The sequence below is a fragment of the Mytilus californianus genome, unplaced genomic scaffold (assembly GCF_021869535.1).
Source record: "Mytilus californianus isolate M0D057914Y unplaced genomic scaffold, xbMytCali1.0.p SCAF_9, whole genome shotgun sequence".
Lineage (NCBI taxonomy): Eukaryota > Metazoa > Mollusca > Bivalvia > Mytilida > Mytilidae > Mytilus > Mytilus californianus.
In genome coordinates this window covers 51043587-51063477 of record NW_026262745.1, presented here as the reverse complement: position 1 = coordinate 51063477, position 19891 = coordinate 51043587, and the positions used below count along the sequence as shown (strand labels likewise).

Below are 19891 nucleotides of genomic sequence, written 5' to 3'. Positions count from 1 at the left end.
ATATTATTTTTTTTAAACATGCATGAAGCAAAGCGTATTACCTGCATTATTGAAAGCCAAGTGGATTTGCTTTTGCACTACTAGTATTCCAAACTTTTTAGGTAATTTATTATTGTGTTCAATTCAATAAGCATCGGACAAGGGTTTGGCAAGGGAACAAATGCCCAAACCTCTTACAAGAGAGGAAAACACTTTGTCTTCGAATTGTTTCTCATTATGTCAGGCGGGGAATTTTATAACGTATTATACGATAAAAATTAAAACAAAAATACCGACTCCAAGGTAAATTCAAAAAGAGGAAGTCCATAAAAACTGACAAAATCAAAGGTCACACTTTATCAACCAACGGAAGAAGAATGGAAAATAGCTGTTATATTCCTGACTTGGTACAGATATTTTTTCGAAGAGAATGGTGGGTTAAACCAGGTTTTATAGCTAGCTAAACCTCCCAATTGTATGACAGTTGTTTATTGTAATGTATAATTTTTGGAAAATGACGCAGTCAATTTTCCTATACCGGTGACCAGAAGTCATTTACCGCTTCCAAGCCGCTTTCCGAACTCGGTTCCGTATTTTACATCCTTATGTACTATACAGAATGTCATTATTAACCTGTCCATATGTTTATTGTTATTAAATGGTATTTTGAGCTATCCCTTTGGTATATTTTTCATATCTATACGAACTTTCGCTTTTATGTGGATGTCTTTACAATCCGTAAAAAAAATCATAATATAAATAGATTTGTTTTGTTATGGTTTTGGACTTTTTACATACCAATGATCACCAATCGCTAGACAAAATAGTTCATGAAAGAATGTCAACCTTTCTTGTCAGTTGAACTTTAAAATCATTAAAAAAAATAATAATCGGAATCATCTTGATATCCTTACGAAAGATAATGCTGCTCTTTATCAAGATTTACGAAGTTTTTAAGAATCGAAAATTAGTAATACGGTTAAACCCACGCGGTGCGTATGTATTTCGTTTACAAAGTTATAGCTGCAGACAGGTCGACACAAAAGTACCCGCATGTAAAATGTTCACGCCCATAAACAGCGCTACCTATATTTTTTTCTTCATCGTCTTTGAGAACGATGTTCTGTTCTGTTGGAAATTAAAACATTTAATTAACTTAAACATAGAATAGTAAGTGTAGAAAACAAATTAAAAGATATATCTTTACATGACTGATTAAGCATGATATGCTGGCAATGTGCGCAATGTCCTTTAATCCAAGATTGAAAATAAGTTTGTTTCCTACGTCAAAATGGCGGATTCCAATGTTTACATTTTCCCATCAAAACAAAAGCTGACACAGTTTGCGTGCCGGCCATGAATATGCAAATTATTTATTGTTTCGGGTAGCTTATCCAATTACATGTACTGTTATATAAGTGGCTATACGTTACCATCCATCGTTACAAAAGTAGGATGTGGTTGGTGTGTACATCTCTGGAATGTTGTGTATTCAATTTTTTACGGTAAAAATCAATATTATCTTCATGATATTTCCATGCATACACAAGTCATAACAACAAATAATTGTTTATAAGACTTATAATGTAAACAGACATGTTTAACCGTCTGTCTTAGCGAAAATTTGTGTAAATAAAGCTGATGGGTTGTTTTATAATTCAAGCATTGCAGACAAACACGTGGTCGTTCATTGATGTTTGTTTACTTAAAATACACATTGTTGTTACTGCATACTTAGAAATAACCACTATTTTGTTATTATTGTTTAACATCAGATATAATTAGTATTTACAAAGGGATTGTATTGCTTTCAGAGTTATATAATACACCTTGCCTAAGAAATAGGTCTAGCTAGGTCCTTATAAAAAAAATGAGGCTATAATGATGTAAATTACCATATTTACATTACAGCTGCATTTTTTTGCATTTAATATATATCATATATGTTCATAGAGAACAACAGATTAAATGCACATCGGTTTAATTACCATCCTTGGCATTAATTGTAATAGGTGGCAGCAAATAGGACAGATTGGCCTGTATATGTGGTGTCCCCACATCTATTCTGTTGTTCCTAAGTCCTAAACATCTTTCTTATCTAAGTATAGATCAGCAGCTCCTCTAAGGATTAGTAATGTAGCAATTTTATATAGTCCAGTGGCTTAGTCCTGTTTTTTTTATTTTCGTATTTATATTATTATTATTATATTTCTTATATTTTCTTGTAAGCCACCAAGCCACAACTCCTCTTTTTCCTATGGTGCCTGAAAACAATGAACCGGTTTTGTTCATTGTTGAGGTCTGTAAAGTGACTTATAACTGTCAACATCCGCATTATTTGGACTCTGGTGGATAGTTATCAGACTGTTATCGCATTGGCAATCATACCGCATCTCCTTATTTTAGTACAGGTTAATTATTTGAAATAAATGACTAACAAACATTAAATCATTTGAAAAAAAAACATTTCTGCAATAATTTATGTTGTCATTTTAAGATTTCAGTTTATATATATATCAACAATAAAATTTGGTTGTATAAATGGTGTCACTATGTTAGTAATTGTCAAACTAGTATAACAATACTATTGTCTAAATCTACACAAATGGATCATGCTTCAAGTAACAGAAATAACAATGCCACTAGGTTACTTGTAACTTATCTCTTAAATAAGGACTATGTGGGGTATAAGAGCTTGCTTACTACAGGCTCTTCATAATCATTTTGTTAAATAATTCTACAAAGAAGGGGATAGTCTGTTAATGTATCCTTAACTAAGAATAATGAAATTGCAAGAAACAAATTCACATATTACTTTGAATATTGTAGATCTTTTAGGTAGTCTTGATCTATTTCTTTGTACAAAAGAACAACCAGTAGTCATAATCACTTCACACATATATATATATATATATATATATATATATATATATATATATATATATCTTGACAAACAAATAAAAAAGCCATAGACATTGAAAACAATTCATATATATTCTATTGTCAGTCAGCCTACCTACCATGAACTGAAAAATCTCCTAAGATTCAGTAGGTAAATTATGTGAAAAATATTCCAATATTAGAGACAATGGCGTCATTTTTCCCCAGAGCTTTCAGCTCTTTGATTTTTCGGAGCGTGTGACTTTGAAATTTGAAATATTAAATGTATGTGCATGGCAAATTAATATCAAATCGACCGTATTATTGACGTTGAAATCGTTTAACTTTTTATCCTATGCATTTTAAACCAACGTTTGGCGCTTGTCGAAAGAAGCCAATTGACAGTCCTATTTCAGGTTTATATCATATATTTTTATCTCTTGAAGACATGTTGTAGTAGTATCAAGGCATACATGCAATACATCATCAGACGACATATATCAAGAAAGTTTCAACTGTACTGGAAATGAAACAAAGCTTGTACTCTGTCCACGTTATTCTGTAAGATGTCCAAGTGAATCGAAAGCAGCTATCGTCTGTGGTATAGTATATATTTTCATAACTTGACATGTTTTTCTATGTCTAAGTAGTTCATCTAATGTATCAGTAGGGTGTGTGTATACTTTGACCTCGGACCAACAGCAGTGGCTGCGCTAAATGATTGCAATACTACAAAAAACAACAAGGGATTTTACTTAAGACACCGTTAATTTTCTATGTCTGATCCCGGAAAGCAAGCAATGACAGAATAAAGTAAAACATGGATTAACGTTGGTGATTTAAAAAAACGTAAAATATATAGTGATATAAGGAAAACATTGAACAGTACAAAAAATTCGGAGGATACCAAAGGTATATTCAAAGTCATAAGTCGAGAAAAAACTGACAAGGCCATTGCTTAAAACAAAAAACGACCAAAAGAGAAACAGTAAACAAAATACAACATAGAAAAATAAAGTCTGAACAACACGAACCACACTAAAAAACCGTGGGTAATCTCAGGTGATCTGGAAGGGTAAATATATCTTGCTGCACATGTGGCACCAGTCTTGTTGCTCGTGTAAGTACATGCCCAGTGATAAGTCTAATTCATAGGAACGACAATCGGAACATAACAGTCGTCATCCATGAAACAGATATTCAATAACGGTCAACCAACTCGTGATGGAGTCCTTCATACATGTCACATTGCAAGTTTGAATATTGTATCAACTTGGACTACAACCACAAACACTCGACATCTCGAAAAATAAATGTTTTAAATTTTAAACTTTTTTTTATTTATACATGTAGGACTTCAATTTGTCTACAAAATTCCATATTTTACAACCTCAAGTATGCTCTGGTCCAGGATTGTGCCGAATAAAAATATTGGAAAGTTCTCTAGTCTTAAACAATTAAATATATTGTAACTATGACAAAGTGTATGATGCCAACACTAAGATGTAATTCACACTTCATTTGTCCTTAACTGATCTTAACTATATTATCATTCTTTTGTTTTCAATTTTAATGCATCTTTTCTTGCAATTTAAATGGTTCTGTTGCATTTACATTTTCTACAGAGATACTTTTATATTTTAAAAAAAAACTGATATATGTGATATGAAAGAAAGTATTCTTCCATTTAATTTCCATTATTTACATGTAAAAATAAGGAAATGTGTTATGATTGACAGTGAGACAACGGACCACCAAGCTTCAAATGAAGTGGATGTAAGCAATTATAGGCAACCGTATGACCTTCAACAATGAGAAAGACCCATACCGTATACTAGTAGTCGGCTATAAAAGGCCCATACATGGAAAATATGAAACAATTCAATTGAGAAAAACTAACGGCCTAAATTTTTTATCTTATCGAATTACAAATCATCATACGGTTTCAGCATTTTTTGTATTGAAGTTGCTATATAAATATTTACACAAAAAACTCAAATGACACTATGAGGTCATTTAATGACTTAATCTATAGACAGGTGTCACTAAATTTTGAATGTCCGATAAAAAAACGAGAGGCGAAAGCTACCCAAGGAATATTTAACTTATTTGTTAAACCACTTTATATATCCCTAGATCCAACACATTCTTCAGTGGAGTTAGAAGTACCATCCCCTATGATAGTTAATAAACCTGTGAATATAACATGCTCTGCCACCGGTGGTAGTCCAGTGCCTGACATTTGGTGGAACTGTTGTAATGATGACAACGCTACACATGTGGTATTGTCTGAGAATCAGATATTGTCAGTTTTAGAATTTATGCCTTCCAGAGAATGTAATGCAGAGACATGTACGTGTTTTGTTCATCATTCTGAGACGACGTTTCCTGAAATTCAAAAAGCAGAAAACCTTGTAGTGTATTGTAAGTGTTTGGATGGTTTATATATTAAAAAAAAATGCAAAAAAAATAACAAAGGGTTGTTTCATCACAGGGACGTAAATAATCTTCCTAGCCGAAAACTGTTCTTATAAATATATACAGCGTAATATGAATGATAAAAGATGTAGGGTAAACGTCAATAAGCCAGCAACCAAACAACACAAAAAACTCAAATGACACTAAGAGGTCATTAAAGGACTTTATCTATAGACAGGTGTCAATTTTTTCATGTCACTAAATTTTGAATGTGAGATCAAAAACGAGAGGTGAAAGATACCCAAGGGATATTTAAACTCATAAATCGTAAACAAACTGACTATGTCATGACAAATACTAGAAACGACGAAAAGACTAACAGAACACAAAACTCATTAAAGAAAACTTAAGACTGAGCAACACGAACCCCACCCAAACCGGTGTTATCTCAGGTGCCACGGAAGTGTAAGCAGATCCTGCTTCACTTGTACACAATGGAATATGAAGCTTCAGCCTCTTTACCTTGTATCACATGCTGAGGACAATTTCCTGTCTTCATATATCATCTAATTCATGACACATGAAATGGTTAATACATGAAAGATATTTGAAAGTTTTTACAATCCAAACAATTATGAAAACATTCGTGTAAGAACTCCATACAAATACCCTATAGTAACAATATGAATTAACCATGTTAAAACTTAAAAAAAAGTTAACTCGGTAACGACGACCAACTCGTGATTGACGTTAGCACTAATTATTACTTCTTTACTACATATTTTCTGTCTATATATCATGGTAATAGGCAAAATGCTTAGATTTGTCAACTGATGTTTTCTAAGGGAAATAAGTTATTTTCAAATAAATTTTGTTTCCCCGTATCAAACTTCACATATCTTAAAATGTGTGGTTCGCTCTGAAGCAAGGTGGTAATCACAGCATTTTACAGAATCTGTTACGATCTCTAATACGGTGTAAACTATATTATAGTTCCATAGTGTAGGGTTTCGTACAAAAATTGACACCCGAACTCCTGAAGTTGTGCACCACAGTGAACATCGTCTGTGTCAGGGTGCCTTTACAGCTTCCATGTTGTGAGTAAGTAAAAAGAGGCGAACGGGTTTTCAATCTCCAAAAGATGTTTAATACGCGGTCTATGATATGCTTCAAAGGTATTACACGCAAAACCTGCCTTCAGCTGTATTTACAATAGAACAATAATTAAAATAAATTCGTTAACAGATACCAAATACCCTGTAGCAACACATGTGTACTAAATTTTTTGATATTCGAAAAGCTTTATAAAAAAAAGTATAATAACAAAAATACTGAACTCCGAACTTTATAAAAGATAAGTACAAATCATTAAAAGTTATCTATCTTGAAAACCAAATCGGATATGAAACAAATTCAGAATAACATTAACTCCGAAAGGAGGGAAAATGGGAAAGTATCTTCGTTTATGTAATGTATTACACATCAAACCAAATTGAAATCACCTTTGAGTTTCCTATGATATGTTTTTGTGTTAACAATCGGAATTTCATTTACTTAAAAAAAAACGGAATTCTTTAAAAATTTAAAGATTTTAAGTTTCATAGAAATTTGATTTTGTTTTAAATTTTAGATCCTGTAAGAGGTGATTTGAATGTAACAGTTCCAATTCTTATTGAACATCATCAAGACATTTTGACATGTGAGGTTTTTGACGGAAATCCTTTGCCAGATATTTGGTGGACATGCAGCGGAATGCCATATGATAATGTCACATCGGTTGTCACACACAATTCATCTACTTCGATCTTGTATTTGACACCCACTGCTGATTACCACAATAAAACGTGTACCTGTATCGGGAGGCAAATTAACACAACGTTTGAAGAAATATCCAAACCAGCAGTGTTGCATGTGTTATGTGAGTAACTGTCTTTTTAATATTTTTAATATACAGGTATGATGACCTATAATTGCTTATATCCACGTTATTTTGGCATTCACACCACATCACATTTTTAAATATCAGGTAAATGTCTCACTTACTGAGTGTATGCTCCATCTTTAGATGACAATGTTTCTGTAAATGTATTTTTTTACAAGGCAAGATAGTCGCTCTTGCGCTCAATCCCCAAATTGGAGGGCCAGGAATTTTGTTCTCTATGTCTCATTCAACTAGATAAGCTGTCTACCAAAATTTACGAGCCTTATCTAACCGATTTGATTTTGGAGTTATTCCTTCTCCAATCTATCCGGCTATTTTCCCATAGCTTTGGCAAGATTTTAGATGTTCAGTTCCCTTTCTAATTTGTAATGTATCCTAAAAGAGCGGTTTGCCTTTAATTATTGTTCAAAACAAGTGTTTGAAGTCAATGAAATTTTTATTATGAAATCCAAATTGCTATTTACTAATATGATAACGATGAAGCTATATTTATTAGCCTCTTTGGCTAATATAACAAGCATGCAGCACGATTTTAAAAAGATAAAACGGTATGATATATAAAAATGTACTTATTATGCTTATTTTTAAATATTTATTTGTCACTTGAGAATTGCAATTGGTTAGATGGTGTTTGCGTATCGTTGAGCAGAAAATATGCATTGCATGTTTAGGACGAGATCACAAAAACAAAAAATATGATGGTAATGGATTAGTATTTCAACAGGAAGTCTGTTTTCAAATGAGTAGTAATTTTGCACCCCTTCTTTCTGTTTTTTACTTAAATGAGACATTATTCAAAACCTTCTGTTAGCATGGTAAGTAAACGACAAACAGAAAAATAATCATCTTGCCAAGCGTTGCCAAATTTTTAAAATTTAATTTAAGATATATTGATGATATCCTGTCTTGTAGTGACCCACATTTAAAGGAGAATTTGAATCTAAAAAATCCCTGTGAATTTTTTAATGAAAGATACTACCGAGACTAAGCAGGCCTGCTTCAAATCTTAAGTTTTTGATTGATAGCGACGCTAATGAACAAGTTCAAACAAGATGACAAACGTGACAGTTTTAGCTTTGCCCCTGTTAACTTAACATTTTATCCAGTTTGATACCATTGTGGATTTTCCCTATCGTCTGGAGTTTACATAATTATTTGAATTATTACGTCCCTCATGCATGTTTAAATTCAATGGACTATACATACAGGGGTGTGCCCTTACAAAAACTGCCCCAACAGGGTTATGAGGAAGAACAAATGCAATCGTCAAAAATAAGCCTTATGGTCATCACCATTATTTGGTTGACCGATTCTATATTTCTGTGTCTGAAACTACATTTTTCTAATGTGACTGAGTGTTGATTTGCACGACGGGTGAAACATGTATGGAAGAGATGCTAACCCTGTGGACGCAATCAATCTCGTTCCTAATGGAACTCATGCTATTCCTTTAGGTTTTGATTTATTGGTTTCTGTTTTCTAACTTAGGTTTGACCCAACCAAATGCTCTGAAACAGACTTCAGTTCACTTTAACCAAATGGTATGAAACGTATTCACAATACTTTTTACTACAAAACACTGACCAAGTGTGAATTTGGGTGGCGTCACTTTCACCAACCTTGTTCACACCCTTTATAAATCGAAAATTGCCAAGTTTGTCGTGTTAATCAGTTTCAGAAAAAACATAAAGTACATTTACTCTTGCATATTTACAAGCGGGTTCATCTGTGTCCCATTGACATATTATTCTTTTATTTTTATCTGTGTTCATTCAAAAAATGTACCATGGATTCATCATTATTCGTAGGATACCAATTTTTATGGATGTCGTGGATAAAAGTGAAGCACAAAAAATGTTAAACAAAGTACAATTTTCTATAGGCCTGTATTCAGAATTTAAAAAAAAACATGAAATCATATATCTACGAAATTTGTACCAATGAAAATAAATGAATCAATCAACTTGTCAGCTTTAAATAATCTAAACTGAGTAAATTCATATGAGATTGATATTGTAATTGTTATTCATATTTGATTGATTTGGTTACTGTTAAGAGTAAACAAAAGCCCATTTCATTTCGCTTTGATGTCTTTCATTAATTAGTCAATCAATGTGTTGTGTTGTACTCTTTCTTAGATGAACATTGTCATATAAGCGGGAGGTTTTGACCTGCCATAAAACCAGGTTCAACCCACCATTTGTTCTTAAAATGTCCTGTACCAAGTCAGGAATATGGCAGATGTTAACAAATTATGTTGGCGTTTGTTTTTGTTGTAGTTCAGTGTTTCTCTTGTTCCGTTGTTTTCCTCTTTCAGTTGATGTGTTTATCTCGGTTTTGGTTTGTGACCCGAATTTGTTTTCGCTTAATCGATTTATGATTATTGAACAGCGGTATACTACTGTTGCATTTATTTAGCATGCTAAACTTAAAACAATCGTTAAAATTTTATTTCTCTGTCACTTGTTTTGTATGTTAATGGAAATGATAGTGTGTAGATAAAGTTTCTGCTGGTTCACGAATATATTTTGTGGAAATCGAAAAAAGTCCCCTTTATTTACTTCATGTTTGGCTCTTGGGTAAACATGTCGTTCTAATGCATACAGTTTGCACATCTTAATCTTTTTTCTGTATTACAGATTCAGTAAATGAGGTGACAGTGTCTTCCACTGACCTCTTGGCTGGACTCCGATCTTATCTCATTTGCCGGGTTGCTGGTGGTAATCCAAAGCCAGATGCAAAATGGTTTTGTGATGGCGAATTGCAAACATTTTTTTTAATTAGATCACCAGACGCCGTAATAGCACTGATGTCATTTATTCCAACTGCAGCTCATGAGGGCAAGCGATGTACATGTGTTGTAAGCCAGCCTGGAACAATTTTTAACGAATTGTCACAATCATTGGTTCTTCGTGTAACACGTAAGTGACTTTAAACATTAATTCCTTTTCATGAATACAAATTATATATAATTACCAATGGGCATGTCAAGTAGTGCCATGTATTATTCTCAAGCTATCATTTAAAGAGGTTCCGTTAAAGAGGGTATATTGTTGTCAATATAATGGAATTTTATGCGACTGTCATACTAGTGAGAGTTTAAGCTAGCTACGAAACCAGGTTTAATCCACTATTTTCTACATAAGGAAAGGCCTGTATCAAGTCAGAAATATGACAGCTGTTTTCCATTCGTTTGATGTGTTTGAGATTTTTCTTTTGCCATTTGATAAGGAACGTTCCGTTTGGAATTTTCCTTGGAGTTCGGTATTTTTGTTTATTTACTTTTTCGTATATTGCGGCGCTAAAAACGATCCGTTTTCGTTCAGTATGAATTTTTTTCAGGATTAAGACATGACATCCATTTACAAAATTAAGGGAATGGATTTTATTGGCAGCATGTGCTCTGAATTTGTGATAGCTTGAAAATTTAGGGAATGGATTTTATTGGCTACATGTGCTCTGAATTTGTGATAGTTGGCAATGCACATGTGTTATACGACATAGGTTTATAATCATTTCACTTCATTTAGAATAAAGTCTTCATTTGCTGTTTGAAAAAAAATACCGTACTATTTATATGTATTTTTTCCTCATGCATCGTTATCTTTCGGTAAAATGAGAGCCACAAAAAATATCAAAAACAAAATCACAATAACGAAGTCGAAAGTTCAAACAGTTCCCGTTTATCCATCACTGACTTCATATGATATCAATGCGACTATTGAAAATAGCCTTAATAACCCAATACCATTTTGTAGTAATTACTCCTGCGTCTTCTTGTTTCAATAATTCTTATTTTTCCAGATGATTCCACGAGCACAGGGGAATAAATCACAGGAAATGCAAGTGAATCGTGGTCAAAATTTAACTACCACAGATTGATTTTGTAATATAGAGGACAAATAGCCAAGGAAAATTTAATGTGAACATTTGATTTAAAATGTTTTTTGAATTGTCAAAAATGCTTTATAACAAAGGAGAAGGTTTAATAAGGCTATGTTCTTCAGTTCTTGATTACCATAAATGAGATATGTTTTATACATATACCTTATTATAACTTATTATAACACAGTCAGTTGTTCACAACAGACCTGGGGTCAATTATATAAAAAAAGTATGTTTTTAAAATACATTTCAATTACATATTGATTTTTTTCAATTAATTACAACTTTGAAATGTAATTAATAATGTTGCAAGTACACGTCAATTACGTTTGTACTAAGGACTTTATAATAGCATCATATGTGAACCAACCAGTATTATAATTATAGTGCATACATTGTTTGATATTAAAACCATTGTACTGGAATTGTTGTAAGTTATGAAATATATTTTTTTCTGATTGGTAACATTTAAACATTAATAGGTATATGTTTCAAAGGTATCTGTTATTTTAATTTGCCTCACATCAACTAATTGTATTTCATGCCATTTTTGAAACCTGGTGATTTTTTTCCTTAGTTTATTCCGATTCACAAGTGTTTTCGTTGTTTTTATCACTTTTCATTACTTCTACTCTGAAAATCCTTTATTTATCCAAACAAACATAAGTATTTGACATTGCGAGGTATTTATAAGGCTACAAATCAGTTGCACCAATTATTTTATGTTCATATGTAAATTCATGAATTAGTTTGTAAGCACGAAGTATAATGTCTTTGACACAATAATCAAGGGACATGTTCGTGGTTAACTAGTTCTGTTAAATAATTTATTTAGAGGATATGATTATCGTTAATGGTTAGAAAAACAAATTTATAAAATATAATGTCAATAAATTAGTATGTTTTTGATATTTTTTTATTCAAATGTTAAGAAACAAAAAAGAAAGATTATTAAACATGTTAATAAAATTTGCAATTTTTAGCAAAATTATGTTTTGATTTTCGATTTTCATTAATAATAATTATTTCCAATCAAAGTATAACATGTATAAAACAATTCAAAATATCAGGTGATTCTGAATGATTTAAGGAAAATGCAGTTTACATGTGTTTGTACATTAAAGAACATGCTATAAATCAAATATAAACGGTAATAACTGTCCTTTCCTAGATATAGATATTTCAGTTTTTCACGGAATTGTTTTACATTTATCATTTCGGGGGCTTTGATAGCCGACTTTGTGGTATGGGTTTTACTCATTGTTTAAGACCGTATGGTGACCTATAGTCGTTAATTTCTGTGTCATTTCGTCTCTTGTGGAGAGATGTCTAATTGGCAATCATACCACATCTTCTTATTTTTATATTTGGACTTCCAAGCAAATACCCGGCTAATGTGTTTGAAAGTGATAAACAAGTATTGCACAAGTACACGAAAAAAATTATTAACTCATTACTTCAAATTCGTTGTAATTTAAAAATGATCAATTACACTTTATTTTGAATTTCTATTTTATTTGTAAGGAAATTACCAGTTCATTCTAAATACCCCCAGGTCTGGTTCACAAGGTATAAGTTTGTCATATATAATACATATATTCATTATATTTTTTACATGAACATATTTGCTATAGAGCGTCAGACTTCTTGAATTTAATTAGAAACTGTATATTAACTATACAAAAAAATAGCCTATATAGCTTATTTTGAGATTTTATATATCATGATAATATATGGGTCGTAAACAAAAATGTTAATGTAGATGAAATATCTTTTTATGTATGACATTGGCCTATATTTTTTTCTGCTAAGAATAGTGTACAAATTGTCATTTCAGGTAAAAATTTGACTGTTTTGACATTACAATTGACATTTAATTACTAAAAGAAAAAAAAAATATTACATTGAAATTCACAATATTATACAATGAGCATGATTATGACAGGATTGAAAAATTTCACAACGTGTTGCTGACAATGAAATTCAAAGACAATGACATAGTAAACGTAGCCACCTTAAAGTTGTCCTCGCCATATTTAAGTGTGAAATGATTTGTAATTTTTTATTTGTAGCGTGCTTGCTTATCCATTTTGTTGTTAACAATTATTTTAAAATATTGTTTTAAAAAAAAAACATTAAAAGTTCATGACATTTTTATCAATGACAATTATTCAAACCTACAATCGAGTGACATTTCCAGTCTTGTGACCTTTTTTGTATCTTGCCTTACTGATCGTTGTTGCTGTCTATACAGTAAGTTTTTAAAGACAGTAAGCTCTATTGGAAAAATACAAGTCAACTTAACCTAACACGAACCGTAACAAATTACTGCAACAGATCTCCATTTGGACAATCGTTGTCTCATCAATGATGTTCGGGGCCAATTATTTGAAAATGAAAACCATTATGCAAACGTTGAAGAGCTGACAGTAAAAAAAAACCGGAAAGGGAATCTAGACCTATGCATGAGTAAGACGCATTTCTAAATTTAGAACGATGTTGTTTTCTTGCAAGTACCGACGTACTAAGCGATTAGCTTGCTGAAGCTTTCGGGGGCTAAACATCTTTCAGAAGAGTTAAAAAAACAGTTGTAGTAACAACATTAATGGTTTCAATGTTACTGCACCAGATACGCATTTCAACAATTAATGTCTCTTCTGTGTGGTGCGATGCAAAAATATTTGAAAAATTAAAACACTCACCCTATCTTATAGCATTTGCATATCTACATTAAAATGTTACGCTTGTGTGGGGTCACACTTTACGACTTAATTTACACGAGCGCTCCTCTCATGAAAACTTCGCCAAACAGAGTTATTAGGTAGAACGATTGAAAACGACACTACATACATTTTACGGTAACCATCACAATTGGTAGCCCGATACGATGTGTCAAGTGTCTCAACCTTTTGATTTCTTTCAATCAAATATAGAAATAACAACGCTTCCGCTTTTAACAACTTCAAAGAATGAATAAATGTCAATATTCAAACATTGTCTGGGTATGGCTGATCATGCCAAGCAGGCCATCAGCTTGATCCAGGATAATTATGAAAATCTACTAGGAAAATTTGTCTTCAGTTTTAACCTCTTGCGACGAAAGTTGCTGGATCCGAAACATAGATAATACTATCCAGTAGCGGAGGCAGCGGCGTAAACCTATTTGTGTAAAGCTTTATATTTCAGAAGGGAGAATACCTGGATGCTTCATACCTTGTGTGCAGATAGCTTATGTTACAAAGTAGCCGTACGTCATATGTCCATTGTCCTTGACTTCATTTTCATGATTCAGCGACTGCTTAAAAAAATTACAATTTGTATTGTCATGTAAATTTCCCACTTATTGTGAGTAGTAGGATAACTATATTTGGTATATGTGTGTCAGACAGGGTTCCCCTGACCTCGACCTCATTTCATGGATCAGTGATCAAGGTTAAAGTTACATGATTAGGTCCGTTTCTCAGACTTGTTACAGACTTTCAGTGATAAGTAAGACAGGCGAGACATTTCAGCGTGTGAAATCTTGTGTTTGTGGAAAGAACAGAAATGCGAAAATAAAAGTACCGTGAATATTTCTTTAATATCCCATCAAAAGGAAGATGACTTTTCATGAACGTATAACAATAGGCACGGTACACCAAAATGATTACGCGGAAGATCAATTTACATCAACGGTTTTTTAGACAACATATCTATACCATAAATCATCACTTTACTTATATATGAGGGGCAATGGTCAAAATAATAATATTAACTCTTGACATTTCGATAAAAATAGAAGCGATATTTCTGGGCTTGTTATATGAACAACATTTGATGACGTTAGAAAATAGAAAATAGCAAAAATATCGAACGCCGAGGAAAATTCAAAAAGGAAAGTCCCTAATCAAATGACAAAATCAAAAGCTCAAACACATCAAACGAATGGATAACAACTAGAACTTGGTCTTTGAGATTTTCCAGGGATGTTTCATACTAAGTTTCTAGTTATTATTGATTTGCTTACTTGAACAAAACCATGCTACTGTACTCTGTATGAATGGAAAACGTGGCGTTCTCATCGGAAACGAGTTTATTTTCCTTTCATGAGTTTGAATGTCCCTTTGGTATCTTGCGCCTCTCTTTTATTGAAAATTCCTTTTATACAATTTATCAATGATATATTGAAATGATAAGTTGATCTCTTTCAGGAGTAAACAACGAAACAAAAAATCGATTTGTGAACGAAGGATTAAGCACTCTCGATGAAACGACAGTTCACCAAATTTATAGTACAAATGAAGACATAAAGGCCAGATCTGTGACTGAAGGCTATGCAGGTAACATTACTGAAACAAAAGATAATTTGAAATAGGACGATTTTTTAGGTTTTTTCTCTCCATTCTTTTTATTCTTTTTCATCTTTGGTAACTTGAGAACCAGCAACCAATCAGACGATCTTTAGTTTGAAACAAAACACGTCTGTTTGCAATGTTATCCACAGTCAATTTTAGAACTCTTCATTTTGACCTATATCGATCATGGGGACATTTTTAAATTCTGAACTCAGCTGCTTCAATAAAAACAATCATCTCCGATTGTCACAATCCGGACATTTATCAGTAAATCCATCAAGTGCTTTGAGCTTGCGCTTGCTTCAAAAAACGTCATGATACCGTTTCCCTATAATTTTGTTTGCATGCAGTTATGTTTATGATTTCTTTATGTATTGAAACCATATTTTAGTATTGAAATTTTTCCTGTTAGTACCGATATTTATTTCATGTTTTATCTTTGTCGCTTTAGTTGTATCGCGGGGATAAAAAAGAAAGAGTAATCGAAAAAAGATTTATAACCAGACACATATTTATGTGTCTTTCCAAAATTTGAGGCAACAAGAGCTTAACGATGTTGAAATTTTATCAATGTATAAAAAACATACAAATGAAAATAAAACTGAAAATTGAATGAACAGAACGAGAGATGGTGCATCGACAGGGTAAGCACATTCTACTATGAGTATTTCGACCGATATGTGAATCTATACTCAGTCAAAATGTTAAAAGCGAAAATAAGACACTATCGGTTATTTTACTGATCAGACGACTATTTAAAAAAAAATACTACTACAGTACTTTCTATCCTGTTTTCTTCTCTTTCATCTTTGATAACAATCAATCAATAAAATGTTTGTTTAGAATTTGATCAAAAGTTTCTTTCAGACTGCTTTTTTGGACCAAGTACGATCTTAATTCTGAACTCAATTTCTCCGAAAAGAAAAATATGATGAAATACCGTTTTCCTATTACTTTGAGTATGGTTATTGATAGCAACCTTATTATAGAGTTGTGTTTTTCTTGTTAGTATTGATTTGCAATCATTGTTTATGTACATTTGTTAAGCCCAATCTTCGAGATATATCAAGGTAGGGTTGACAATTTAAGAAAAAAAGTGTATCATCCATGTTCGTGTGTTTGTCCTAAATTTGAGTTAACAGTATATTTCCTATGTTTAAATATCAAAAACCAATTAAGAACATACAAACCAAATTTCGTATCGGTTCAACAAATTCGTAATGATGACCGTAAAATTTATGAAATTTTAATTTGATTTCTTCTCCTACACACGTTTTCTGAAAAGAACACACCTTTGTAAATGCAGTCAATATAATTTGCACATGCACGAGCAATATTGATCAATTCAAAGATGTTCATCCAATAGGATTATGCAGATGGTATGTTACCTCTAATAAATTGGAATTTGACGATTGGAAAAAAGTAAAACAACAAAAATGCCGAAATCATCATGCTTGTCATAGGTTTTAGTTTGTAGTCTTCAAACTGTGTTAATGTCAAGGAAAAGATCAAAATATGGCGTAGTTCCAAGTCAAACATCGTCAAAGAGAATCGTTTGTCATAGCAATCTTTTTTATTTTTCTTATCTAGAAAATTGGTTACGGATTGCAGATCTTTGAACATTTTGATTCAGTTGGTTACATCTTGTTTAGACACATCTTCTTGCCTTTGTCCAGTTTAGGAATATCACCAATTATCCAATGTCGACGTCTAAATGACAGTCTTTGTACCTATGTGGTTCAGTGAGAATCATACTTAAACAAATTACGTCAGTCGGTATTTTTCTAGGTTTTTGTAAATTTTGTAATTTCTCCTGAAAATGCATGTGCCAAGTCAGGAATTTGACAGTTGTTTTCCATTCGATCCGCCGTTTGTGTATATAGTCGAGCATTTGGTTTTGTCAGTTTTTATGGATTTCCCCTTTTTTTAATTTACCCTGGAGGTCGGTATTTTTGTTTATCCTTTTTTGCTTCATTCTAAGCAGCTGAACATTTCCTTCATGCTATTAACTATTATTTATATAAAACGAATTTATCTTCTGTTAGGATTCAACAATGCAACACAAGATATGTCTACAGAGGTAGGACATAGCACTGTAAAGAAAACGAGAACTCTTCAATCGTATGCTACACATGAAAATATGAAAAAAAAATATGTGACTGAAGGTAATGCAGGTGAATTTTCAGAAACATAAAATAATTTTATATTTGACTGTTCTGTATTGTTCTCTCATTTTGTTTATACCATATGTTTCTCTTACTTTTGACAAGCAAAAACAATCCATCATGTTCTCTTTTTTTTGCACTAAAACGTCCGTTTATATATTTACGAACAACAAATTTAAGAACGCGTCATTTTGGCATTGTAAGATCTTAAGACCGTTTCAAAACTCTGAATTCAACAATTGTACGTGCACTAAGAGTGAATGATGGGAAGATTTCAAGTCATCCATTAAAGGGTAGTATACAGATGTTATGCACGTAGTGCTGTGTGTTTGTTTAGTCTACATTTTCTAGAGGTATAGGGGGATGGTTGAGATCTCAATAAACATGTTTAACCCTGCCCCATTTTTGGGCCTGTTCCAAGTCAGGAGCCTCTGGCCTTTGTTAGTCTTGTATGGTTTTTAATTTTAGTTCATTTATATGTTTAGAGTTTAGTATGACGTCCATTTTCACGGAACTAGTACACATATTTGTTTAGGGGCCAGCTGAGGACCACCTCCGGGTGAGGGATTTTCTCGCTGCGTTGAAGACCCATTGGTGGCCTTCGGCTGTGTTTTTTACTCTTTGGTCGGGTTGTTGTCTCTTTGACACATTCCCCGTTTCCATTCTCTATTTTATTCTCTAATCCATTGAGGACATCCAAATCAGAGTTAATTTACGACATAAAAATACATTCAGTAATAAAATTGCCATCCTAAACTCTAAGTGCATTTACAATGTCAAGATATAAACATTTATTAGATAGTCCCTGTTTTGCTGGCATTTGAATCTTTCCCACTCCCAATTTAAACATTTTCACTAAGTGTGGATTCGCATGTCGGATGATGCATGCATATTAGTCGTTGATTATCTTGTCGAAACACCCGGATTTGCTTTTTTTGAAGTTCATACGATTCTACCAGTTTTGGTTTAAAACTTGCTTTGTTCTTAATAGATGTCTGCGATTTGAACATCGGTAGAATGTTTGACAGTCGCATGAATATGTGCGGCTGATAAACTGTATTTGTAAAATTGTCTAGCATGTCCTTTGTTCTTAAAAAAACAAAAACATGAACATAAACAGATACAATTAGTTTTACCTGTCGACGCATCTTAATCGCTCCATTGAAAGTCCGTGCGATTCTCTCCGTTTGGTTTTCAAAGTTTAAGTTTAAATTGTTTACACCTTTTATAGACTCGTCTTTCTAACACTATTGATATAGAGCTGGACTTATTGTTTAGAAACCAGTGTTTTGTTGAAATTACAAGTTGACATTCTGTTGTCTTTTGGGTGTTTGTGTTGTTCGGTTACTGTCTTATTATTGTGTGCTCCATATCTCCTTTAATTAATATTTTTTGAACATATCGAGAAGTGGCAAATGACAGAAAAGACAGTCAGTTATTGATACAGGTTCAATTAGTCAATGTCGATGTCTAAATGGCAGTCTGTGTTCTTGGTTGGTTCATTAACCAAATATATACTTTAAAGAATAATATCATTGAGTTATTCCTCGAACTTTTTGTAACTTTTGTTTCATTACATAGAAACTGAACCTTTCCTATATGCCATTAATTAATGACATATAAAAGACTAAATCTATCTCTTTAATGATTAAACAGTTGGCGGATATAGCACTGTGGAGGAAACGACAACTCTTCAATCGTATACTCGAAATGATGTCATAAAAGCCAAATATGGTACTGAAGGCTATGCGGGTAAAATAACAGAAACAAAAAGTAACTATAAATTTGACTGTCTATACTCTTAGTGTTTCACCATCGGTTTTCGTCTTTTCTTTCATTTGTTAAGCAAAGTTATCTTTAATTTGCAACCAGAGTTAGCGACTTATATTTTACATGCATCACCCACCAAGCAGTCAACACTCAGTCTTAATGTACAATTGGAAATGGGACTCGAGACATTGTTCCAGTCAACAAATTCGTGTAGGTGATTGTGAAACCAAATCCCTGACTAAAAGATATGCAGGTGAAATAACAGAAACATAAAATAATTTTAAATTTGACTGTTCTGTATTGTTCTCTCAGTTTTTAAATACAATTTCTTTCTCTTACTTTGTTAACAAGAACAGTCTATCATGTTCTCTTTATTTCGCACTAAAAGCACGTTTGTTTATAAATTTACGAACAACAAATTAAAGAACGCGTGATTTTGACCAGGTTAGATCTTAAGACCGTTTCAGAATTCTGCAGTCGAGTGTTCTTTTAAAAAAATAATATATCTGATTGTCAAA

The 19891-nt window shown here is 32.5% G+C and overlaps 1 protein-coding gene across 3 annotated transcripts in view; it reads left to right on the top strand.

Moving 5' to 3' along the window:
* LOC127715984 (uncharacterized) overlaps positions 1 to 19891 on the top strand; it is a 55116-nt gene that overhangs the window by 23108 nt on the left and 12117 nt on the right. For all 3 annotated transcript variants that reach the window (XM_052222087.1, XM_052222088.1, XM_052222086.1), the window contains 6 exons: positions 3306 to 3460; positions 4996 to 5283; positions 6908 to 7195; positions 9859 to 10140; positions 15295 to 15423; positions 19260 to 19376. In XM_052222087.1, the coding sequence (XP_052078047.1) occupies positions 3306 to 3460; positions 4996 to 5283; positions 6908 to 7195; positions 9859 to 10140; positions 15295 to 15423; positions 19260 to 19376 (1259 nt within the window). The remainder of the gene's footprint in view (positions 1 to 3305; positions 3461 to 4995; positions 5284 to 6907; positions 7196 to 9858; positions 10141 to 15294; positions 15424 to 19259; positions 19377 to 19891) is intronic.